Source organism: Benincasa hispida, chromosome 4 (genome assembly GCF_009727055.1).
Source record: "Benincasa hispida cultivar B227 chromosome 4, ASM972705v1, whole genome shotgun sequence".
NCBI lineage: Eukaryota > Viridiplantae > Streptophyta > Magnoliopsida > Cucurbitales > Cucurbitaceae > Benincasa > Benincasa hispida.
This window is the reverse complement of record NC_052352.1, coordinates 24,069,286-24,095,139: the sequence shown is the minus strand read 5'-3', so window position 1 is coordinate 24,095,139 and position 25,854 is coordinate 24,069,286. Positions and strand designations below refer to the sequence as shown.

The window sequence follows — 25,854 nt, the reverse complement described above, 5'->3', positions numbered from 1 at the left end:
TAACACATATAAGCTCATGAAACAAGAGTAAATTAAAAATTTTATTGAGAAATTAAAGAGAATTAAAATGCCAAAACTCAGGAAACCATATCAGTGCATCAGTTTCATATATCTCATGAAAAACACCCAACATACCAAAATTTAACTAAATTGAACGCTTATATGATGCTCTGATACCAATTGCAGGATTGTATCAGCAACAGCGGAAGCAACAAGAATCATTAAGCATTCTAATTCATTAATTTTGGCAAAATATGAAGCATGCTCTTGCAGAAACAAGTGAGTTTCATGACATACCTTTGTAGAACTTCTTCAAAGCTCGATCTCCAGCTGCAATCTTCTCCGAATCTAGTTGTAGACCACCTCAAGATCTTCTCCACTATTGTCTTGATACTCTAGATTGAGTTGTGGGACTCAAAACAAGCTTGAATCAAGTGATTATGGAGAAATGCTCATAGCAGCAATCTTGTTGAAGAACACTTTCTTCACCACGAATTTTCAGCTAAAATTCTCTTGATTGCATGCCTCAAAATCACTCCATTCTTCTTTCTTTATTGTAGGTGAACATGCAAAGAAGAATGTTACATGACTTGCAGCTCATGCTTGAAGTTAATGAAGAAGAGGAAAATGGGTATTGTGTGAGCATAAAGAAGATGGATAATGGAATATCTCTATATTCCATTTGTGCATGGTTTTTTCCAATTTTTCAATTTTATCTCAAAATTAAAACTTGAATTTTAAAATCCATTTTGATTTAAAAACTGAAAAAATTAATTTTTATAAAATTAATTTCATAAATTAATTTCTAAATAAAACTAATTAATTTAATATCAATTATTAAATTAATTTTTACACATATCCATTTTCATATATTTAAATCATATTTAAATATAAATTCTCTTATTCCGTTTAATTCTAAAATTAAACAAGCAATTATATCTCATATAATTATTAATTCCCTTAATTCTAATTTGAACGTGTGCTAGTAGGGGGACTTCGCGGACCTATCGATCATGGGCTCCAACAATTCCATGCATCCCCTACGGGTGGTATAGGTAGTAACTTTCAATTCTTTTAAGCCTTTCTTAACCATACTTTCATGTCCTCAGGACCCCTCTCATTTAGATGTGATATCGGTTCATTCATGTACCCCTCCTAAACTCTGGTCGTTACAATTTATTTTGTACAATTGATTCTGTAATTTGAATGTTTGTGTCGTTCGTGGTGGCTGATTGTTGAGAAGAACGACAGAAATCGAGCATTCTAGATTGCAGTGTCGCGACGTTGCTACCTTAGTGTTACGATGCTGCGACGCGAGGGCGAATGAAAAAATATTCTGTAGCACCACGACGTTGTATCCTAGCGTCATGACACTACGTTTGTTAGACGCGCGCGCGAGTTGCTGGTCGCTGGTTCGAGCCTCCCAGTGTTTTTTTTTTTTTTTTTCGTTTTTTCTTGTAATTTTGTTATTAGTTTAAGGTGCCAAATATCTGTTTATTTATTGGGATGTATACCTTAAACTCGAATTTATATATTATTTGAATCAATAGTCGATTATTTTATATGCAATAATCTATTAAAGAAAAATATGAGGTTATTTTATGTAACTTAAACATATACATGGTAACATATATGTGGATCATGTTTAAGTAGGCCACAGGAAAATAACAGGATATTTATGCATACTTTCGGACAATGGCCTTGTTCATTTTTATAAGGTAGTAACATGTAACAAAGGGTCATAATGTCCCTCTTTAATCCTTGAAATCGTCGAGTTAATTATTTGAGCAATTACATCATTATTACTGCAACTAATACACCACTTTAAATTCTTAACGTATTATTAAAGGCATGCCCGTTATGAATATAGACGTTTCAGCCTCAATCACTCAACCGAGTTCGACTCTCCTAAGCTTTCTTCTAGGCTTAGGCTTCTCAGAGCTCTCATAACATGAACTTTTCTAGGCTCAGGCTCGACTTTCCTAAGCTTTTTCTAGTCTTAAGCTCCTTTAAGTTCATCTAAGCTGAACTGATACTCTCTGAAGCTCTCTTCTAGGCTTAGACTCCTTTGAGCTACAATATGCTTAGTTCATGGGTCTCATTGAACTCTCTCTAAGCTCTTTTAGGCTCTCTCATGGGTCCTCTTGAGCTCTCTCCTCGGCTCCTTAGACTCTCCCATAGGTTCTCTTGAGTTGGGTCCTCTTGAGCTCTCTCCTAAACTCCTTTGAGCTATACATTAAATTTACCTCACGAATCCTAATGAATTCTCTCTAAAAGTTGTTGGACTAGCTTGTCACATGGGTCTCATTGAGAGCTAATTTTAACCCTAACAAGATTTATACTAAAAAAAATAATCTTGAAACAACTTTCGGAAGAATATGAGTATTTTTGTAAATATAGACAAAAGTATAAGGCTATATAACAGCCTTATATGTGCGTGTTTGTTGCTGACGAATGATTTTCTAGAAAATTGTAAAAATTCGAAAAATATCAGGGCACATTCCGTCAGCTAAGACAGTTTGTCCTTAGCAAACTCTTCCTTTCCTTTTTTTAATTTTTTTTTTTTTTTTGAGAAATTGTAATGAGCTGAAAAATAAAGATTTAGTCTAGGATACATCCAAATATTATTTTTGTAAGTATATCATTTTGACTAAATATAAATTTTAGTCCTATTCTTTCAATCTTTTATTTTTTTTAAAAAAAAATTGTCGATGATTCTTTTTAAAAGAAATATAATTTAATCCCTTTATATTTCATATTTAAATTATGTTACTTGTTTTCGACTGAATGTGGTAAACTTTGCATGTAGCTAAAATATTTGGTTGTCAACATAAAGATAATTCAACTAGTTAAGATACATATTATTAACTAAAACGTCACTGCAATATATTTTATAATTTTTTATTAAAAAAACTAAACTGTGTCTTTTAAAACAATGATTACTATTTAATAATAACATAATTAAAAATCTCACCTAACTTTTTAGTTTTTAGGCATTAAGAAATTCTAGACTGGACCAAAGAAATTTTGTTGTTACACACATTCTTAACATAGGGTATTGATTTAATTTTAGAAAATACAGAAGGTTCCCCAGCTAACCATCTTAGTAACAAAGATATTATTGTTTGCAAGTTGCATCACCCTATTAAAAAAATATAAAAATTAATAAAAATATTTAATCTGTAAAATTACTAGATCTATTATTATTTTTTTAATACAACATAGGGTAAGGCCTCTCGGAAAGAAAATCATGTCGATATCACTAAGTCAAACTCACTGACACTATCAATGATTCCTTAATTTGCAAACAAATTGAGAGTATTATTATACTTTTTGTATTCACATACAACACTATCATATCAATTTAAAAGGTTAAGATGGTATAGTACAGGTCAATAGATCAAAATAATTAGGATGCATCATATTATCAAGTTTAGAATCATAAATTCTAGGTCTGGTTTGATATCCATTTATTTTTAAAAAATAAAAAAAATTAAGCATATAAAGTAATAGTTGGATTCTTAGTCAAATTACAAAAATAAAAAAGAAATTTAAAAACTATTTTTTTTCAAAATTTTAATTTGTTTGGGTTTTAAAACCTTGGTAAAAAATAGATAATAAATAATAAAAAATTAGAATTGAAATGGAATGAGTGTTTATATGTTAATTTTCAAAATATTATCGTCATTTTTGTTTTTAAAAATTAATTAAGGGTTCAAATGTCCATATAGAAAATACAAAAAAGTAATAAATTTTGAGAAAGAAAGAACATACCTACACAGAATTTTGTATATCAATTTATTATTAAAGTAATTAAAGTATTAAAGTATTTGGCAACAGAAAATGGAAAAAGAAAATGAAGGGAAAAAAAAAAAAAAGAAAAACAAGTAAATTATGTTGATAATTGAGGAGACAATGCGATCAAATAATTTCATCATCACATTAATTAGTCCAGCACACTAAAGTCCACCTCACAAGATTAAATATTAATTTTCAACATTCTAATTAAATAAACCATGCATTGCCGATTTAATTTCACATGCCAATCGCACAATATTTGGTAGCTTTCATCACATTGAATAATCTTTCCTAATAAAGACATTCATCTTGTAATTGTTGCAAACCCCAATTCTCAATTAAAAAAACTTCTAAATAAATATCTTTAAAAAATTAAAATAAATATTAATGATTCAAATTTATGTCAAATTTCATTTTAATTTATTGATAGTTGACAAAAAGAAATCAAATCTATAATCTAAACAAACGTATTTAAAAAAATTGATATTGATTCGATTTACGAGTAACAAAATCTTTGCAATACAAATTGAATTTGAATTTAAAAGAGTTAGGGAGAGGCCATGCTACTTAATTAAGGGGAAAAAATAGTAATATATTTGGATATATTATTTGTTGGGATTCTATGTTGAACCAAAATTTTAAAATAATTTGTAAATTTGTTGCTTGCAAAGTTGGTATTTCTACGTGCCACTCGGACTTCTTATTATTATCGAGAGGAGATTTTTTTTTCTCTATGACTCAAATTTTACTCTCAAAATGCTCTTTGATTTTAAAAAATAAGGATGTGTAACCCTTTTACTTGCGTTGAAAATAAGGATGTATAGTAAGTAATTTATCAATGGTAAAGTTAAAAAGTGGACCTTAGTTGATTACGTTTGTTGTTGTTTATCTGTATTTTTAATTGAGAAATAGAAGGTGCCCAATCTAAGTGTGGTTGAAGATTATATGGAATCCACTACCTTTATTGTTACCGTTACATATAATATTACTGTAACTACATGAAAGTTATGAATATGTCACATTTATTGTTACCATTACCGTTATCATTAATCTTAGGATCAAATGTAATGGTAAAAATAACATTTCGAATAAACTCAAAAAGTTTGATTATTCGAAACACCTTGTGATCTTCAACTAATTCTGCACTTCAATATAATTAACCGGAGTAAGTGCGTTAGCTTGTTTCCAATATTCGACAGCTTGATCGAACCAAACCTTCGCAATTTCAGAATCTCCTTGTCGTATGGCTCAGGTTCTTGGAAAACATTCTTGACTTCTCCCAAGAATTTCAATTTTGTTGGCACCTTTATGGAATTTCCTTCTGTGCTTGCTTGTTAGCAAGCGGTCGCTTCTTTGCTCTATCGCCAAGTCATTTTTTTTTATAGAATCTAGTTGGACTAACACAGAATGAGGTAATAGCTTTCACTTTTGTCCCGTTGTATAATTGCCCATTGAATTTGGAATGACTTTCTGCAAATTGGAATGGTCCGAGGATCATAGTTATCACATGTGGGATAGTAAAATGTCACAGATTCATAAATCTAAGTAAACACGACCAAAAGCCATCCAATTATGTTTACGATTCAATCTTATTACGATTCATTCATCAATAAAATCTCATTTCAATTACACCAAATTTCATTACGGGTTGATAAATTGTGGCCTAATTAATACAATAATGTTATCATACACTAGGATTTTTTATCTCACTCTCTTTTGTGCTTGTGTTCTATGCTTTGGAAAACCATTATTTTCAAAACTTGGGTCAAGCGACATTTTGGAGGTAAAATTTAGATCATCAAAATAAAAATCTTACATGACTTAACAACTATTTTATTTTTTGTTTCATTTTTCTTAAAGTTATATTTGTTTTCCCACATTAATTTTTTACTAAAATTTTTTGTCTTCCTTAAAAAAAATACACATTTAAATTCTAAGTTAAATTTTAAAGAAACAATTTTTTTTTTCGTTTTCAAAACTTTAAATATTTTATTTTATAATATAGGTAATAAAAAAACTATAAATAGAAACTGTGTTTAGAATCTTAATTAAAAAAAGTTATCCAATAGAGTCCTAGGATATTACAACTGCAAATTTAGAAAGGAAATGTAAAGGTAAAGTAAAATTGACCAAATTCTACCTTTACTAATTGAATATTAATTATACTTAAAACAAATAATTTAATATTAATTAAGGAGACTCGTCTATCCTTAGGAAAGAATCCAGACCAATCACACTCGTTAAAGAATTAAAATTTCACACCGAAATTGATTTATTTCATAGCACGCATAATAATGTTTGAAAAAGCAATAATAAAAATTTAAAAAAATTGAAAGATTAGGTACTGAAATGAAGGAAACATCAATGTTCATCCACTATAATATATTTTTAATTCAAACTTTAAGAAGAACGCAAACCAAAATAAAATAAAAACTTTTGTTGATTCAAACACTCATTAAGAGTGGGAGTAGATTTTGAAAAACACACATAACTTAAGCATAAAATAGGCATTAGGTATATTTGAAAAGGAAAGTAGATCGTCAATGCACCCAATTACATTATATTACATTTTTTTAACCAAATAAATTATCTTTCTTCATCATCATTATTATTATTCACAATATGTGGGGATGAAGAGTCGTTCTTGTAGTCGATAGTATAAGTTTTATCTCAGTTTAAATATGTCCATGTTGACTATTTCTTCTTTATTTGATTGGTAAGTAGTTGGTATGTTTTATCTACAATTTTGATTGGCTACTTAAATATATTGAGTGATTTTGACAAAGAGTGTTAATTCATATCTTTTCTTAATCTAACAAACTATTACTAGAGTAAAGAATTTAAATTCTAGATAACAATCTTATATTTATATGATTTTGTCAATCAAATCTTTTCATTGATATATATTAGATTTATGATTCAAATCAAGTTTAGAAGTTATAAGTTAAACATTTATAAGAAGATATTTGAGATTGTGACTTGATTTAGATGATCATATACTAGTTGGTCAATCAAGTAAACTAAACTTAGCTCCCCTTGTAATCAAATCTTTTAGATGATCATATAAATAATTGACCTCCCTGATTTAGTAGTATGTCTTTGTATTTAAATATATATAGTTCCCCTTATAATTGTTTGTTTTATATAGAATAATGAAAATGAAAAAAAATAAGTGTAGGACTCCTTGCACCTTTTTTATGTTTAGATTTGGATAATTTCATGGTATTTAGATGGTGACAAACCTTAAACCTAGCTCCTTCTAAATGAGAAAGAAGCCCAATATGAAATATAGATGGATTTGGGCAAGGGCCCATTAACTACTTCATGACTTTCGGCCCATTTGATTTCATTTAGGTATAGTCCCTAGTTTTTTAAATATTTCAGTTTAGTCCTTTTAATATTTTCAATTTATAATTCTTTCTATTAGTAAATTTTAAATTGGCCAAGGGTAACTTATTCACCATAATTAGTGAATGAATAAACTTTTATGGAAAAAAATCATCAAAAAGAAGAAAATTTTTAAGACATTTGATAGAAATGAATTTTCTATCTTGAATTGATTTTTTGTTCATTGAATAAGAGTACTATGTCTGGTGAATTTTTCATAAGTAGATTCAAACATCCACTAATGAATAAAAACTAAATTGTAAAGTAATCTTTTAAAACAATAATGGCCAGATTGAAAATATATATAAATATTAAAAAGTAAAACATTGTTTTTTTAACTAAAAAGAAAAATGAAATAATGAAGTCCCCTTATTTTTTAATTGTCATATTTTCTTTTAAAAGCAAAACAAATATCTGTAATACTTAATAACGGCCCTGGGAAATTTAAAACATGAAAGACACATGGGGAAATGAAATAAAGTTTGGTATTAATGGCACGTGCCTACTCAGCTTTAGACACGTGATAGTAAATTGTCCGTCGTACGATTAGAAAAACCCAACGAATGGTTGTTGTTAGAGGCAGAGAGATAAGGGCGGGGGAAACCGTTTCTTGCTTCTTCCAATTCCAACGGACAACCGATCTGTCGTTTTACGTTTTAAATTAATATTTAATTTGTCGCGTTTTTCGTCGGAAAATAATAATAATAATTCGCCGCGTTTTCCTAACAATTTTATTGTTTTTCTTATTACGTGTCGCTTACTAATTGGCCGTATGATCCACCACCTCTGACGTGGCTCTATCCTGGACAGTCATCCAAGTACAACTTGCCGCGTAAGCTAAATGAATGAAAGAGGAGTCCACGGGAAATGTAAATAACTTTTTTGAATTGAATTATATCTTTAAACTTTTAATTTTAAAATTTAAGTCCTAAAATTTAATTATGATAATGGTATAGAACTTTAAAATGTTCTAATTTAAATATGAAATAATTTCATAAATTTGATAGTTCAATTTTTATTATTCGTGAGTCCTGTTTCTATAATTATTGTAAATTTGATGGTCTAATTTTAACACTTTTAGAAATTTGGACCCCTTTTTACCCATAAAAGTTTGAGAGTGTATAAGTTCAAAGATATATAAACCAAGATGTATTTTAACTTCTTTTCTTTTTACAATATATGCATTGAGGAGATGAACTTCACACCTCGATGTTTATAGTACATGTTCATACCAGTTGAATCATGTTCATGTTGATATTTTAACATATTTTGTATCTAATATTTATGACGTGAAATTGATGGAATTTGAAGAAAACAACATTAGTCTTATTATGAATATTATAATAATAAATAGATGTCCATTGCTTAGTGTCCCAAAACCATGTGTTACCCTTCATATTGTCCATATGCTTTGTAATTATTCATGTTTGGTATCCATGTAAGTCCACATTTTACTTGCCACTTCGACTATAAATAGTGACATTTTTGTGGATCTTAAAATCACACATACATTGGTGAGAATTTCACTTAAAATTTTCACTAATTTTCATATTATCCAATTTTATAATTTTAGTTATTTTATTTTATATTATATTATATATATTTAATATTATTATATTATATTTTCTCTATATCTGTGTTCTCGTCGTGCTCCACAATTTCACAACACGTTATCGACACGAGCTCATGTGGTTTTCTCTGCTAAAAGTAGGTAATAAATTTAATGTTATTTTGCATATTCAATATCTATTAAATTTCTAATATAAATATAATATTTTGTGATAGTGTTGTCATGACAAATCTTACAAAATTAGAATTCACACTCTTGACATTAATAGCAATAATTTTTGTCATGGATACTCGATGCCGAAATTCACCTGGATGCTATGAACTTGGAAGAAACAATTAAAGAAGGAAATACGACATGACAAAGCAAAATCTATGATTTTTCTTTGTCATCATCTCCACGAGGGATTAAAAATGGAGGACCTTACAATAAAATATCTCTGTATCTTGTGAAAAAATTTGAAAGAAATGTATGATCATCAAAAGACAGTTATTCTTCCTAAAGCTCGTTATGAACGAATGCATTTAAGGCTATAAAATTTTAAATCAGTAAGCGATTATAATTCTGCATTATTTAAAATCAGTTCAAAATTGTTGTTATGCGGAGAAAAAGTTACTGATGTTGATATGTTAGAGAAGACATTTTCTACATTTCATATCTCGAATATGCTCCTGCAGCAGCAATATCTAGAGAAAGGTTTTAAACAGTATTCTGAATTAAATTCATGTCTTCTTGTGGCCGAACAAAATAACGAGTTATTGATGAAAAATCATGAATCTCGACCAACCGGAACGATACCATTTACTGAAGTGAATGCTGTGAATTTTAATAATAATCATGGTCGAGGTCGTGGTCGCGGTAGCGGTTGAGGTCGTGACCATGATAGAGGAAGAAATAATATTATTTTTGCGGTGATCGTTTTAATCATTCAAATTTAAAAAGAACCACATAAAATGATAATCACAAAGAAAAAGCTCCACAAAATAAAAGTTTAAAAAGTGTTGAAAATAAATGCTTCCGATGCGGAATAACTGAACATTGGTCACGTACCTGTCGTGCGTCAAAATACTTAGTTGACCTCTATCAAGCCTCCTTGAAGGAAAAAGAGAAAAATGTAGAAGTAAATTTTGCATACTAGGATAATGACATATTTGACCGATCTCATATAACAAATTTAGATGTGACAGACTTCTTTGAATCTACTAAAGAGAAGATTGGCTTAGTTGATGGAACATCAAGTGTTTCTTTTGATTTTAGGAATATGTAGACTTAATGTTGTTGTTTCTTTTTATTATCTATCTTCATGTATTTTAAATATTTTTTTCTTATTGTAATTATTTTCTTTTAATGAAGAAACATATATCATTTTCATATGTTAGGTGTTTAAAAAATGAGCAAAGAAGATCTATGTCTGGCAGATAGTGCAACTATACACACAATACTTACAAATAAAAAATATTTTTCCAAATTGGCAATGCTAAAAGCAAAAGTAAATATAATATCAGGTCTTGCAAACTTGATCGATTGTTTTGGAAAAGCAAATATTATTTTTCCTAGAGGAACAAAATCCACAATTGACAATGCATTATTCTCTACTCAATCAAAGAGAAATCTTCTAAGTTTTAAAGATATACATTGTAGTGGTTATCATATTGAGACTGATAGTAAGAATAATGTGGAATATCTATATAACATATCCACTGTCTCAAATGAAAAACGTATATTGGAAGAGTTGCATGTTTTATCTTCTGGATTATATTATACTCATATACAAGTAATTGAAATATATGCAACAATGAACCGGAAGTTCATGAATCCAGATATTTACAATTTGGCATAGTCGATTGGGTCATTCGAGATCTACCATGTTGAGGAGAATTATTGAGAATTCAAATGAACACCCATTGAAGAACCAGAAGATTATTCAATCTAATGAATTATCATGTGATGCTTGCTCTCAAGAAAAATTGATAATTAAACCATCACTAGCTAAAGTAGGGATTGAATCACCAGCATTTTTAGAACGAATTCATGGTGATATATGTGGCCTATTAACCCATCAAGTGGACCATTTAGATATTTTATGGTATTAATAGATGCATCTAGTCACACGTGTGCTTATTATCAAGTCAAAATCTTGCATTTGCAAAATTACTTACTCAAATAATTAAGTTAAGAGCACAATTTCCTAATTATACAATTAAGACCATCCGTCTTGATAATGCTAGTGAATTTACATCCCAAACTTTCAATAATTATTGTATGTCAATTGGGATAAGTGTTTGAACATCCTGTAGCTCATGTTCATACACAAAATAGTTTAGCAGAATCATTCATAAAACGTTTGTACTTAATTACAAGACCATTACTTATGAGAGCTAAGCTTTCTTCATCTGTATGGGGATATGCTATTTTGCATGTAACGTCACTTGTACACATTAGGCCAGTAGCTTAAGTACTCACCATTACAATTAATTATGGTGATGAGCCAAATATTTTTCATCTGAAAATTTTTGGGTATGTAATATATGTTCCAATTGCTCCACCACAATGCATTAAGATGAGTTTTCAAAGGATGTTAGGAATATATGTTGGATATGATTTTCCATCAATTATTAAATATCTTGAACCCCTGACGGATGATGTATTTACTGCACGATTTGTCGATTGTCATTTTTATTAGACAAAATTTCCAACATTAAGGAGAGAAATTAAGAAATTGGAAAAAGAAATTACATGGAATGCATTGTTATTGTCTCATTTAGATCCCCGTACAGATCAATGTGAACTTGAAGTTCAAAAAATAATTCATTTGCAAAATATAGCAAATCAATTACCAAATGCATTTATAGATGCAAAGAAAGTAACTAAGTTATATATACTAGTTGCAAATGTTCCATAAAAAATTGATATCCCAACACAATAAGTTATCACTAATGAGTCTGGAACACGCCAGAAGCGTGGTAGACCAATGGGTTCCAAAGATAAAAATCATAAAAAACGAAAAATAATTAATAGTGAAAAAAAACTTGGTTGAGGATGTAAATACCCATAATCCTCGACGTGACTAGTGAAGAAGGTGAAATACCTAAAGATAATAATGAGATTTTAATAAACTATGTTATGTCAGAAAAAAAATGGAATCGAACTAATGTAATTATTGACAACATTTTTGCGTATAATGTTGCTCTTATATCAGAAAATGAGGATCTTGAACCAAATTTTTTTTGAAGAATGTCAACATAGAAAAGATTGGTTTCAATGGAAAGAAGCAATCGGGGCAGAATTAAACTCACCTTCAAAACATCAGGTTTTTGGACCAGTAGTCTGAACACTAGAAGGTGTTAAACCTATGGGATACAAATAGGTATTTGTGAAAAAAAGAAATGAAAATAATAAGGTCACAAGATACAAAGTAAGACTAGTTGCATAAGATTTTCACAAGGACCTGGTATTGATTACGAGGAGACATATTCTCCAATGGTGGATGCAATTACACAAAGATATTTAATTGCTTGACTGTATATAAAAGTCTGGATATGCATCTTATGGATGTAGTCACAACATATTTATACGGATCTCTTGATAATGATATTTATATGAGAATCCCAAAAGGATTTAAGGTATCTGAAACATATACATCAAATTCTCAGGAATGGTATATAATAAAATTACAAAGATCACTATATGGATTGAAACAATCAGGACAGATTGGTACAATCGCCTGAGTAGATATTTATTGAAAGAATGATATCAAAATAATCCAATATGTCTGTGTGTTTTTATAAAGAAATCACAATAAGGATTTGCTATTATAACTGTATATGTTGATGGCTTGAATATAATTGGAACTCCTGAAGAGCATTTAAAAGCAATAGAATATCTTAAGAAAGAATTTGAGATAAAAGATCTCAGAAAAACAAAATTTTGCCTTGGTTTGTAAATTGAACATTTAGCAGATGAAATATTTATTCACCAATCAATTTATACAGGAAAATTTTTGAAAAGATTTTATATGGATAAAACACATCCATTAAATATTCCATGGAAGTCTGTTCATTGGATATAAAGAAAGATATATTGAGACATCAAGAAGATAATGGAAAACTTCTTGGTCCTGAAGTACCATATCTTAGTGCAATTAGTGCACTTATGTATCTTGCTAATAATACAAGATTAGATATTGCATTTTCAGTAAATTGATTAGCTAGATATAATTCTTCTCCTACAAAAAGACATTGGAACGAAATTAAGCATATACTCTGTTATCTTCGAGGAACAATCGATATGGATTTTTTTTTATTCAAATAAATGAATATTTTATCTAGTTGGTTATGCAGATTTTGGATATTTATTTGATCCACACAAAGCTAGATCTCAAATACGTTATCTGTTCACATGTAGGGGAACTACTATATCATGGCAATCGGTGAAACAGACTATAACGGTCACTTCCTCAAATCATGTTGAAATTCTTGCAATTCATGAGGCTAGTCAAGAATGTGCATGGCTAAGGTCAACGACTAGCACATTCGTGAAACGTGTGACTTATCTTCTAATAAAAATCTTCCAACAATATTATATGAAAACAACACAGCTTGCATAGTCCAAATCAAAGGAGATAGAATAAAGCATATTTCACCGAAGCTTTTTTACACTCATGATCTTGAAGAAAATGGTGACATCATTGTACAACAAATTTGTTCGAAAGATAATCTGGCAGACATCTTTACAAAGGCATTACCAACGACAACTTTTGAAAAATTGGTGCATAACATTGGAATATGGCGAATCAGAGATCTTAAATGATGTTTTCGTGAGGGGAGTAAATATATTGTATTATTTTAGGAGTATATATTATATGAAATATGTACTCTTTTTAACGAGGCATATTTCATATATATATATATGGGTATCTAAGGGGGAGTGAATATTATAATAATAAATAGATGCTCATTACTTAGTGTCCCAAAAGTTATGTGTCACTCTTCATGTTATCCATATGCCTTGTAATTATTCATGCTTAGTGTCCATGTAAGTCCACATCCTACTTGTCACTTTGCCTATAAATAATGACATTTTGTGGATCTTAAAATCACACATACATTGATGAGAATTCCACTTCAAAATTTCACTAATTTTCATATTATCCAATTTTATAATTTCAGTTATTTTATTTTATATATTTAATATTATTATATAAATATATTATTATATTATATTTTCTTTATATCCGTGTTTCTGTCATGCTCCTCAATTTCACAACAAGTCTTTTTTTTTTCTTCTTTCTTTATTTTTAATTATAATTTATGAATCTTTGTAAAATCATCCAATGGTTAATTTGATTAGTCTAACCTGTTATTTTATTGCCATGAGTGAGTTTATGAATAATTTTCTATTAAAATTAGTGAGTGGATCATATTGAGGGTGATCCAGATAAGGTTTTAGGAGGTCAACATGATGCATTAGCTGATGATATGTAGCCTACGTGTACACTCTCATCAAATTTAAAAGAGGCATTTTAAAAGTTTGAGGTGTTAGAGTTTGTTAAGTTCCATCCAATCTTCTCAGTACACGTAGCCCTTCTATTATATTTGTTTATTTCCATTTATGAATTCTTTATTATTCTTTATTTTTTTATAACTTTATAAATATGTACAATTGTCCTTCCTTTTATATACAGAAAAATAGAGTAATAAAAATATCATTGCTCTAAGAAACAAAATTGTTATTCTTCATTTCTTTCTCTTACTTCCATTATTTGATTTGATATTAGAGCCATCTTCTTGGCGTTTTTCACTCAGCATTCTTCTTCCTCTTCGTTTTAGGTACATATGTTGGAACCATAACAAGCCCACCCCTTAATCAGCTCCTAAATCGGATCACGTCCATCAAGATGGATAGAACTAATTTCCTCATGTGGCAAAATCTTGCGTGGCCTATCCTCCGAAGCTACAAATTAGAGGGTTATTTAACCGGCGAGCGGCCCTGTCCTAGAAAGTTTGTCCATAAGAAATTCACTAGTGAAGAAATCTCTGACGAGAGCTCAGCCGTGTCTGATGTTGTCAAAACTTTGCCAATTCCTGACTATGACGTATGGGTGATAATAGACCAACTAATTCTAAGATGGATGTACAATTCAATGTCACAAGAAATGACTACTCAGGTAATGGGCTTCCAAACCTTAAAGGATTTGTAGGAGGTTGTGCAATGGGGTACATTTTAGGGTAGAGGTAGATTATCTAAACCTATCCTTCCAATAAACCCATTGTTGTATCGATTAGCTTTGGCTGGGAATCCCGTTCTTGTCAGTGTTCTTGTCTCTCAAGTATTGTCCGGATTGGATGAGGAGTACAACCCTATTGTTGTATCGATTCAAGAGAAACCTGGGATTACCTGATCGGGAATGAAATTTGATCTACTATCCTATGAGAAGAAATTAGAGTATCAACTTACCCGAAAATTTGGAGTTTCGATCCACTTGAATTCTTCCATCTTGCCCAACCCTCCCTTTGTCCATATTGCTCAAACCACCTCTTTCCATGCTTCTATTCAATCACCAATTGGCTCATTCGGAAGTTAAAACTCTAAAGGTGATTGAAAAGGGAAATGTAAGTGGAACAATGTCTCCATCAATAGACCTACCTATCAGATTTCTAAAAAATTGGGCCGTATTACTTATACTTGTTTCTTTCGCTTTAATCCAGGTGTGAACAATCCCAAACAAACGCACTGCCGAACGGAGGCCAACAATCTTGTTCCCTCGTATCTTCAATCCTCGCCGAACTACTATACCCTATACTCTAGATTTGCCATTGCCACCTGAAAGTGTTATATATCCCAACTAGTATGCCGACAATGGTGCCTCCAACCACGTCACAGCAAATTCTAATTTCCTGACTTCTTTTGCTGAGTATATAGGTAAGGAGAAAGTTGTTGCTAATGGGTGTGAACTGGATATTTCCTGTTTAGGTTCTTCTTCAATTAAATCTTTTGTTGATTGTTTACGTTTGAATGATGTCTTGTGTGTGCCACAAATTACTAAGAATCTACTTAGTGTTTCGAAACTGGCCTCTGATAATAATGTTTATGTTGAATTTCACTCGAATTTTTGTGTGGTTAAGGACAAAGGTATTGGGGTAATGTTGCTTATCAGCGTTCTTAAAGATGGTCTTTATCAGTTGAAGTTTCCTATCAGCCAATCTATAAATAACAATCGGGGTGTAATGAGCTCTAATGCCTCTCGGATGGCTGCCCAACCACCTATCTCTTCTAACCTCTCTTCCCCTGTTGCAAATGTAGTGATGACCAAGTCTCTACTGCATAACAGACTTGGTCATCCTTCCCTCAAAGTTTTAAATCAAGTCATTAAGAAATGTACCTTCAAACATAATGATAATGATAATTTACCTTTTTGTGAAGCATGTCAATTTGGCAAAAATCATATATAGTTTGCCTTTTCCCAATTTCTTAACGCTAATCAACCATATGCTCTTATTCATACTGATCTCTAGGGCCCTACTCCCGTCCTCTCTGCTGATGGTTTCCATTGTTATATTATTTTTGTAGATGACTTTAGTAGATTTGTTTAGTTGTATCCTCTTAAACAAAAGAGTGATACTCTTGTGGCTTTCAAGGAGTTTCAAGCACTGGTTTCTACTCAATTTAATCTGCCTATTAAAACAATACAAATGGATGGGGTGGGGAATATAAACCGGTTGTTCAAGTCTGTAATAGCCTAGGTATCAAGTTTGGATTGCTTGCCCTTATACATCAGCTCAAAATGTCGTGCCGAGCGCAAACACAGGCAAATAGTTGAAACTGACCTTACCCTTCTGGTTCAAGCATCGATGCCTCTCAAGTACTGGTGGTTCTCATTTCAAACTATCGTTTTCACTATCAATGGCTTAACTTCTTCTGTTCTATAGGGTAGATCTCTGATGGAGGTTCTTCTTCAACGGGAACTTAATGTCTCAACTCTAAGGGTCTTAGGGTGTGTCTGCTATCCAAACTTAAGGCCATACCGATCACATAAGTTTGCTCTTCACAGTGTCTGTTGTGTGTACTTAGGCCCCTCTCCAGTCCACAAGGGATTTCAGTGTCTTATGTTCAATGGAAAAGTTATTATAACCAGACATGTCATCTTCAATGAGGCTGAATTCCCTTTTCAAAGGGAATTTGGTGGAGTGTCACTTCCGTCTACCACCTCAACTAGCCCATACATTCTCTCTTAGTTTGGGACCCTCACATCTGGCCCATCACAACCCTCCATCTCTTCCTCTCCTCAACAAATACCTCAACCAAGCCCAATTCAACCACTCTCACCAATTATCTCAGCCCTTGTTCCTAAGTCTTCTCCTGGCCCTGCCCATGCTGTTCTTTCCTCATCGGCCCAATTCTCAGGCTCTCTTTCCTCTTCTTCTAATAATCCAAATCCCTCCCTCTTCTCTCAGCCCACGACCTAACCTTTATCCCCAAATATGTCCCTATGGTTGTCGACTTCCCCTGTGCCTTCCTTAATACTTAATACTCCATCTGGTACAACACTTACCCCTCACCCTCTGGTTATGAACAATCATCCAATGATTACAAGAGGAAAAACTGGGATCTCTTGTCCCAAATTTTGGGTCATCTCGACAACAGTTAATCAGCCATTAAAGGAACCAACAAAATTATCTGATGCTCTCGCCTCACCTTTGTGGAAAGCAGCTATGGATGAAGAATATGCTGCTCTTTGTCACTCAAATACATGGCCTCCGGTTCCCTCCTTGCCTGATTTCAATATCGTAGGCTGCAAATGTGTATTGCCTAAAAAAAAAAATCTGATGGCAGTATTCAATAACACAAGGCACGTCTTATGGCTAAAGACTTCCACCAAAGCCCTAGTATTGACTTCTTCGAAACATTCAGTCTGGTTGTGAAATCCTCTACCATTTGAATAATTCTCCATCTCGTTGTTTCGAATAAATGGGCTCTATGGCAAGTTGACTTCAACAATGCCTTTCTCAATGGCTGGCTTCAAGAAGAAGTCTTTAGCTGACTGATTTTGAAGACCCTTCTTGCCCACACTTTGTCTACAAGTTAAACAAGGCTATTTATGGCCTTAAGTAAGCTCATAAAGCCTAGAACAATGAGCTTAAATCTTCCTTTCTCCAGTATGGTCTTTAGCAAAGTCGGTTAGGTTCTTCCCTGTTTATCTTTGGAATTCCTGGTCTGTTATTTTTCTTCTAGTTTATGTGGATGATCTAGTCATCAATGGGAATGATACCTCTGCTATTTCTCGACTGATCTGCAACTTACATTTTAAGTTCACTTTGAAAGATTTAGGTACATTACATTTCTTTCTGGGTATTCAAGTTAGCTATGTTGGGAACAATATTCATCTAAGTCAGGGCAAGGATATTTTGGACTTGTTATGTAAGTTAAAAATGGAGAATGTGAAATCTTGTCCTTTTCCAGCTGTACTGTGTCTCTCAATGATGGGATAGCTCTCACTGATCCTCTGCAGTATAAAAGTACCATGGGTGCCTTACAGTATTTAACGAATACAAGGCCAGATATCGCCTTCATTGTCAACAAGTTGAGCCAATTTCTCGAAGCTCCAACAGATATATATTGGCTTGTGGTTAAATGTGTTCTTAGGTATCTCAAGGGCACGATGAACCTTGGTTTACTTATTCAACCAAATGACTCATTGTCCATCGCAACCTTTTCTGATGCTGACTAGGCAGCTAATGTTGATGACAAAAGTCTGTAGATGCATATGGTGTTTTCTTAGGTACTTCTCTAATATCTTGGGCATCTAAAAAGAAAGCTGTCGTTGCACGTTCGAGCACTAAGTTTGAGTACAGGGCATTGGCCCAAGCCACCGTTGTAATAGTATTGATTCGTAATCTTTTCTCTGAAGAAATTGTGTGTTCTATTCCACAAACTCCTTTTCTTTGGTGCGACAATCTTGGTTCTAGAGCCTTGGCAGCTAATCCAATCTTTTATGCTCGAATGAAGCACATATTGATGTGCACTATGTAGGAGACCAAGTACTCAAGGGACTCATCTGTTTGCTATATTCCCTCAAATGAACAAGTAGTTGATTGTCTGACTAAGCCCCTTACACATGCCAGTGTTTCTACCTAAGAAACAAACTTGGTCTAGTAGCCCAAGTTTGTGGGAGGATATTGAGGGTGATACAGATCAGGTCTCAGGAGGTCAACATGATGAATCCGCTGATGATCTGTTGCTTACGTGGATGCTCTCATCAAACTTAAAAAAGGCCTTCTAGAAGTCCTGAGGTGTTAGAGTTTGTTAAGCTCCAGTCAATCTTCTCTGTACACGTAGCCCTTCTGTTATATTTGTTTATTTTCATTTATGAATTCTTTATTATTCTTTATTATTTTATCACGGTATAAATATGTACAATCATCATTCCTTTTATACAGAGGAAAACAGAGTAAAAAAAATATCATTGCTCTAAGAAACAAAATCGTTATTTTTCATTCTTCTTTCTTCCGCTTCCATTATTTGATTGATCAACCAAAAGTTGAACAGATTAAAAAATCGCTACATTAAGAAGTTTAGAGTCAGAACCAGATTTCTTCTTAAAAAAAGAAAATTAAAAACTGTATGATTAAATGACTATTAAAATGCAAATAAGCAGTTGAGTCGTGAGTGAGAAAAGTTGTATAATTTAATATTATATATTTTAAATTTCTCTCGCGAGTGATATAATATCATGACGCTTATTGCTTTCATGGATACTTCTCGTAATTTATTAATTATTATTTTGAGTTAGACCAAGCATATTCGATAATTCGTACTTTATATCTTTTTAAATAATATTTAAACCCTAAAAACTGCCTTTTCGGTTTGACAAAAAAAAAAAAAAAAAAAAAAAAAAAAAAAAAAAAACACGGGTTGGACTTGTTCCTACGAACAAATTAAAATAGCTGTCACTAACCCACTTCATATTAAACCTCTTCCTTCTTCCTTCATAACACATTTTTTCTGAAGAAAAAAAAATGGTGAAGATGAAGAAATTTCAGGTGAAATTAGAAAATTTGAAGCTTTTGGGATATGGTAAAGAGAATGAAAGAATCGCCATTGAAATCAAATGGAAAGGTCCTCAAAGACATTCCCTTTTACCTGTTCCATTCTATGCAAAATCCCCTCTTCAAACAAACCGCACCACCGCCCAACGTGTCTTAAGCAACCACCATCAAACCGTTCAATGGAATCACGAATTCCATAGCATGTGTGAATTCGAATTCCCCCATGATGATGCTTCTTCCATTCCCTTCTGGGACACCAAATTCTACGTTTTACTCGTACGTTTCATTCCTTTTTTTTTTTTTTTTTTCCATCCAAATTTGTAAATTTATTGGAGAGTTTTCCTTTTTCATGGATATAGGAAGAAGAACCCACAAAATCCAAGACGAAATCCTCTGTTTTAGGGAAGGCGTCGCTAAATTTAGCAGAGATGCTATCGGCAATGGAGACGAAAATGGAGAGAAATGTTCCCATCGTGTTGAAGGATTCTGCAGGAGCGGCTCCTCATCATGCTACGATTTCTGTAAGAATTTTTATGAAATTTGATCGTTCATAGATGAAAAAGGAGATTTTAATTTGTGGGTATTGTGGTAATGGGATTTTTGAAGGTATGTGTGAATTTTGTGGAGGTCAGAGACGGGCCGGACCCGATTCAGCAGGAGGACAAGGAGGGATTTTTGAAAACTTTGAAGGATTTAACGAGTTTCAAGAAAAAGAATAGAGAGAAGGGTAAAGTGATCTCATCGGACGGTGAAAACAGGGGTTTGGGGGATTCAACAACAGGGGAGGAAGATGGGGATCACAAACAGGGGAAATCGTTGACCAAGAAGAGACGGCTGAGTTTCAGTTTTAGACATTCGAGAAGGAAAGTGGAGCCGTGGTTGGAGAAGACAAACACGGCGGTCAACGACGGGGTTACCGTTGACCGACAGCGACACGACAATGGTGCCTCCGTGTTCAATGTCGCCCCCATTTCAACTACTTCCCAAATGGTATGCCTTTAAAATACTCTGTGTTCCTTTTAATTTGACTTTGAAAACACGAGGAAGGATTATTCTTCAACGTTGACGTGTTCAATTATGCAAGGACAAAAAACATTTAAATGTTAATGACTAAATCGTATATTCAGCCTTTTGGTTTGAAGACAATGTATTGATTTTTTAAATTTTGTTTACAGGAGAAAGCAGAAAGCACAGAGTTTTCTTTAGAAACCAATATCCAATACAAAGAAGCCAGCGGAGGGAGGTGGGAAACTAGAGAAATAGTAAGCAGAGATGGCAAGTTAAAGCTGAAAACAGAGGTATTCTTTGGCTCCTTTGACCAGCGGAGCGAGAAGGCCGGTGGTGAGAGTGCCTGCACAGCAATAGTCGCTGTGATCGCCCATTGGCTGCACTCGAACTACGGCGTCATGCCTACACAACTGGAGCTTGACAACCTCATAATGGAAGGTTCATCAGAATGGCAAAAGCTTTGCAACAATGAATGCTACTCCAACTCTTTCCCAAACAAACATTTTGACCTTGAGACCGTCGTGCAAGCTGATGTTGGACCGATTACTGTCTCAGCGGAAAATTCCTTCGTAGGGTTCTTCAGCCCAGAGAAATTCAACTGCTTGACAGAAGCAATGTCGTTCGAGCAAATATGGAATGAGGTCAATACAAAAACATTTTCAAATTATGAATCGAGAATTTACATTGTGAGTTGGAATGACCATTTCTTTGTGTTGAAGATGGATGAAAATGCTTGCTACATCATTGATTCGCTGGGTGAACGGCTGTTTGAGGGGTGTAATCAAGCTTACATTTTGAAGTTCGATAGCTCAAGTTTGATGTTCGAGAACCAAGAGAAAGGAGAGGTTGGGGAATTGGTTTGCAGGGGAAAAGAGTGTTGCAGAGAGTTTTTTGAAAGGTTTCTAGCAGCCATAACCATTGAAGAGCTGGAAGAAGAGCAAAAGAAGTTGGGTAGTTGTAATTTTATACCCCATCAAAGGTTACAGATTGACTTCCATTTTAGCAGCCCTGTTGCTTCATCCTCATCCTCATCAACTTCCCCTTCCTCTCTTTTCTTTGATCAAGACTCTGCATAAACCAGAAGCCAACTGAATGATTCTATTCCTTGGCATAGTGTAAAGCTTCTCTAAGATTTTCTTCTTGATGTAAATAGAACTCTGATAGATGGATTGGGACTATTATGAAAAACAACCTTTTGACCTTGAATATCTTCCTCTTGTTTACTTGTGGTTCATTTTTATTAACGATCTACACTTTCAAGATACTCTAAATAGTAAGTTTTAAACAATAACTTTAATGTTTACAAGTTACCTAAAAGGGAACCAATGTTCACTATTTCCAGTCATACATTTGATTGAAAATCAACAGTGAAAAACAGTAGCAAAAAGTATGAAGAATTTGAAGAACACGTGAAAACCCAATGGTGGGATTAAAGTTAGGAATTCAAATCGAGCTAATTCAGATTCCATATCCATATAACAAGCTCCCATTGGATTGGACATTAATCATACAGTGAATACAGGATAGGATAAGTGGCAAAAAGCCCTAAATAACGACTGGTGGAAAAGGGGCAGAATGTGGCATCTAATGGAAAATGACTAAGAGGCATCATATTGATGAAATCTCGTGAAAGAAATCTTATTATTTGAATCTCTCTCTCTAAGCAACTTCCTAATTTGATAAAGCAAGTTTAACTAAAAGCAGAAAGTTTTGTCTACCTTAACAATAGATAAAACAAGAATTATCTATATGACCCCACAGAGACTAATGTCTCCCCAGTCATTAAAAGTTGAAGGCAGAGACTTCCATCCAGACATTCAATGATCAATTCAGCTCTTTCCAAAAGAGAACAAAGATGAAAAAGAAAGGAGAAAAGAAAAAGGACCCACAGAACCAAAGCATGTTGCCCCCAAAATATGATAAATAAGCTTCTTGGCTCAATGCCTCTCTGTCCCCCATTTGCACAGACAGTAGCTTCACCAGTTGCTTGTTTATCAACTCTTCACCCACTTCTAAAATTTAAGTAATCTCCTCCATGGGTCCAAAAAACCCTATCAATTAATCCCAAAAGATAATTCTTTTTTAACAGACAGCCTTAGAACCTTTCCTTCCACATATATTCCCTTACTCCATCCAAGTTTAGATTCCAGTTGTTGAGCATCATTCTTACATTTCAAACATCAATACTGCGGTTGTGGACAGTTTGTGTCTGAGGAACTGGCCCGCTCCAGCTTTTTTTATCCATAATCGTGTTGTTCATTTCAAAATGGAAAAAGAAATCAGCCTACGAACCTGCTGGAAGGAACCTTTGGGAGCCAACTCTTAAGTGCCTTTCCTTTGATGAATGAGTAAAACCTGCCTTCCGTTTTCTCATCCTCGTTTCTCCATCGAAACATTCGCCCTCTAGACTCCGCCCCCATGTATTGTGCTCAGATACACCATATGCATTTACCATAGGAAACAATGGAAGCTTCCTTTCCATCACTTGGGAACAATCCTCAGTTTTGGTTTCCTCTGGTGAACTGCCTGAACAAACTTTAAGCACATGAAGCGGAGTTTTGCTTTCACAGCTTGAGCTTGAAGCTGAGAGAGGGCCCAACCGCAATGCTAGATCACATTTATCAACACATGAGCTCCCAAGAGAATACATTAATTCATTTTGGGGGATGCCATTTGCTACCATTGTACCAGAGACACTAGTCTTCTCCATAACACCTCCATTTGTAGAATCCAGATATGTAGAAACCGGTCTAGGAGCAATTTCGAAGCTGGAGCGTTGTCCTTGCCACTGATCACCACTCCCATAATATAGCGGATAGACGGAGAACTTGCTCGGCGGTAGAGCATTTTCCATCAAACCATGTGGGCTTAACAAAGCAGAGAATTTTCCAGTGGAATTATGAGCAGGAAGAAGGCTTTGGAATCTAAAGCGTGAATGGTCTAAGCCATTGTTCACAGGTTTAGCCAAATTCCAAAAATAGGGGACACAACGGGAATTAGTGACAGCTCCTTGAGAAGTCTTCATTACCATGGGAGGAGGAGACAAACTGGGAGACTCTTGATTCCTGGAACTGAGATAATTTGTAGAGACATTGTTTCGTTGGCTCCTTGAAGCTTTTTTAGGTGTGCAGCCTAAATTGAGAGCAGCTGAAAAGGAAATCAAAATGTAACACAAGGGATCAAAACAAAACACCAAAAAGAGGATGCAAATGGAGACCAAAGAAGCAACTTTTTTCAAGTACCTTCAATGCAAGGCTGAAGAAAGTCTCCAGTTTCTGTACTCTCATCAAGCCTTATTATGGTATTAATGGCATCCAATAAGCGGTCTCGTAAGGTACTAAAATCCATATATTCAGCCTATCCAAGGGAAAAAGAGATTACAACTTTGAAAAAACTGAGCTTAAACAAAGATCATGGACTGCAGGCTACAAATGTCAAGCATAATGTCCCATATTTTTTTAATTCCAAAATCAGCTGGACCGTGAGTGGAAAACAGAAAAATATGCAGCAGCAGAGAAGGGCAAGAATAGAGAAGGAGAATACCTCAGAACTGGCTTTGGAGTACAAAATTTCTTCAGCTTTGAGAACAACAACAGGAAGCATTTCTTGCCATTCTTTGTTCTTCTTAGTGGAGGAGTTATGAATCTCATGCGCAACCCTAACAAAACAAACAAAACAAATCACAAAAACACCCAACAGAGATTCAAAAAGAGAAACAAAAATGATCAACAAAAGAGACCTGAAAATCTCTTGAATGAGAGAACCTCTGATGGGTTGGTGCCTATCACTGTGCCAAGCCCTTCTCACACACTCATAAGGCCTAGGCCCTGGTCTTGGCATCTTCAAGAGAGTGAAACAAAAATTAGCTCTGGGGTTTTTCTGGTGCGAAGATCCCCTTAAACCCAATAAAATGCAGAAGAAATCCCAAGATTCAAGGAAAAAGAAAACAGGAGTAAGACGGAGTTCTTGTATGTGTTTCCCAGTTACCCTTTCTTTTTCTTTTAGTTCTCTCTTCTTCTTCCTCACCACAATGTGTGTTGTGTCAAAGACTCAATTATTTGAAAGGAAGGATTTTTAAAACAAAATTGATGAGTTTGGTGTGTCCCCCACTCATCCACATGCCTCCTTCCCCTAACCCCATCAGTCTTTTTTCTTTCTTTTTCCCTTTTTTTTCATTTATTTTCCTCTCTCTCTATAAGAGATGTTTGGCTTTTTTCTCAAAGTCCTGACCATTGATGTAGTCATTGGGGGGGAATTCTCATGATATTGTCACTGTCGGTGGCCCAAACTAACCCCAACCTCAATCCCATTTTGCAATAATGCCCACCATAACTCTTTTATTTATTTTTATTTTTTTGCACAAACCCCCAAAAAAGTATTTCACTTTCTTTTTTTTCATCCTTATCCTTCTGCTCTCCCAAGACTTGCCTTTCTCTTCTGCTCTCATGTGAATTTTAATGTTTTGTTTTCTTTCCCTCACAGGTTTAAACCTCTTCAAACATATGTTGTAACCTTGTAACTTATATTCTACTTCAAACAAAAACATCCATGTCTCACTAATCAGATCTAGAATTTCATGTTAAGCACTCCAATTTATATAAAGTTAGAACTATAATACATGAATTTTTAGATTTGTATCTATATATATTCCATATACTTTAATATATATATATATAATAGATAATTGAAATCTCAATTTTTTTTTATCTAATACGTCTCTTATATATTGGAAAATATAAAAAACTAAATATTATATTACACATTAAATTTCACTTTCTATTTAATATAGGTACAATTGGACATCTTTTTAAAAATTAATGTATCTATTAACTATAAAATTAAAATTTTAAGGTTCAACTAAACACACATATTTCTTCAGTCTAATAAAATAGTTAATTCTTTAAACATGCTTAATATTTCTGAGATATATTAAGATATAAAATTTATAGTTTATAGATCTATTAAACATCTTTCAGAGACTTATTAGATCAAAATTAAAAATTTAAAGGTTTATTAGTCACAATTTTTAAAATCTAGAAACTAAATTTG

The 25,854-nt window shown here is 33.2% G+C and overlaps 2 protein-coding genes across 4 annotated transcripts; one reads left to right on the top strand and one right to left on the bottom strand.

Annotated features, from left to right (window-relative positions):
* The first annotated feature begins 19,687 nt into the window (after positions 1–19,687).
* Positions 19,688–22,011, top strand: LOC120075923. The gene is made up of 4 exons (XM_039029672.1): positions 19,688–20,073; positions 20,157–20,318; positions 20,404–20,787; positions 20,973–22,011. The coding sequence occupies exons 1-4, from the start codon at positions 19,768–19,770 to the stop codon at positions 21,879–21,881; spliced, it is 1,761 nt and encodes a 586-aa protein (XP_038885600.1). The 5' UTR covers positions 19,688–19,767; the 3' UTR covers positions 21,882–22,011.
* LOC120075924 lies at positions 21,736–24,939 on the bottom strand. 3 transcript variants are annotated; one of them, XR_005481454.1, is made up of 5 exons: positions 24,545–24,939; positions 24,349–24,463; positions 24,048–24,162; positions 22,695–23,952; positions 21,736–21,873 (listed from the first exon to the last, which is right to left on the bottom strand). XR_005481454.1 is itself a non-coding variant. In XM_039029673.1 (4 exons), exons 1-4 carry the CDS (start codon positions 24,643–24,645, stop codon positions 23,090–23,092), a joined length of 1,194 nt encoding a protein of 397 aa, XP_038885601.1. In that variant the 5' UTR covers positions 24,646–24,939; the 3' UTR covers positions 22,269–23,089. The 3 variants fall into 3 exon arrangements, 1 of the variants encoding a protein (XP_038885601.1); XR_005481453.1 differs by having other exon boundaries at positions 21,737–21,873; positions 22,524–23,952; XM_039029673.1 differs by lacking the exon at positions 21,736–21,873 and having other exon boundaries at positions 22,269–23,952.
* Between the last annotated feature and the right edge of the window lie 915 nt (positions 24,940–25,854).

What these genes read in the sequence shown, in the direction of transcription:
- LOC120075924 (XM_039029673.1), bottom strand. Translation starts at nt 24,645, where the DNA reads ATGCCAAGACCAGGGCCTAGGCCTTATGAGTGTGTGAGAAGGGCTTGG. An exon ending in CTCATTCAAGAGATTTTCAG is followed by an intron (nt 24,464 to 24,544) that starts GTCTCTTTTGTT and finishes TTGTTTTGTTAG; the next exon opens with GGTTGCGCATGAGATTCATA. An exon ending in TCTTCAGCCTTGCATTGAAG is followed by an intron (nt 23,953 to 24,047) that starts GTACTTGAAAAA and finishes TTTCCTTTTCAG; the next exon opens with CTGCTCTCAATTTAGGCTGC.
- LOC120075923 (XM_039029672.1), top strand. Translation starts at nt 19,768, where the DNA reads ATGGTGAAGATGAAGAAATTTCAGGTGAAATTAGAAAATTTGAAGCTT. An exon ending in CCAAATTCTACGTTTTACTC is followed by an intron (nt 20,074 to 20,156) that starts GTACGTTTCATT and finishes TCATGGATATAG; the next exon opens with GAAGAAGAACCCACAAAATC. An exon ending in TTTCAACTACTTCCCAAATG is followed by an intron (nt 20,788 to 20,972) that starts GTATGCCTTTAA and finishes TTTTGTTTACAG; the next exon opens with GAGAAAGCAGAAAGCACAGA.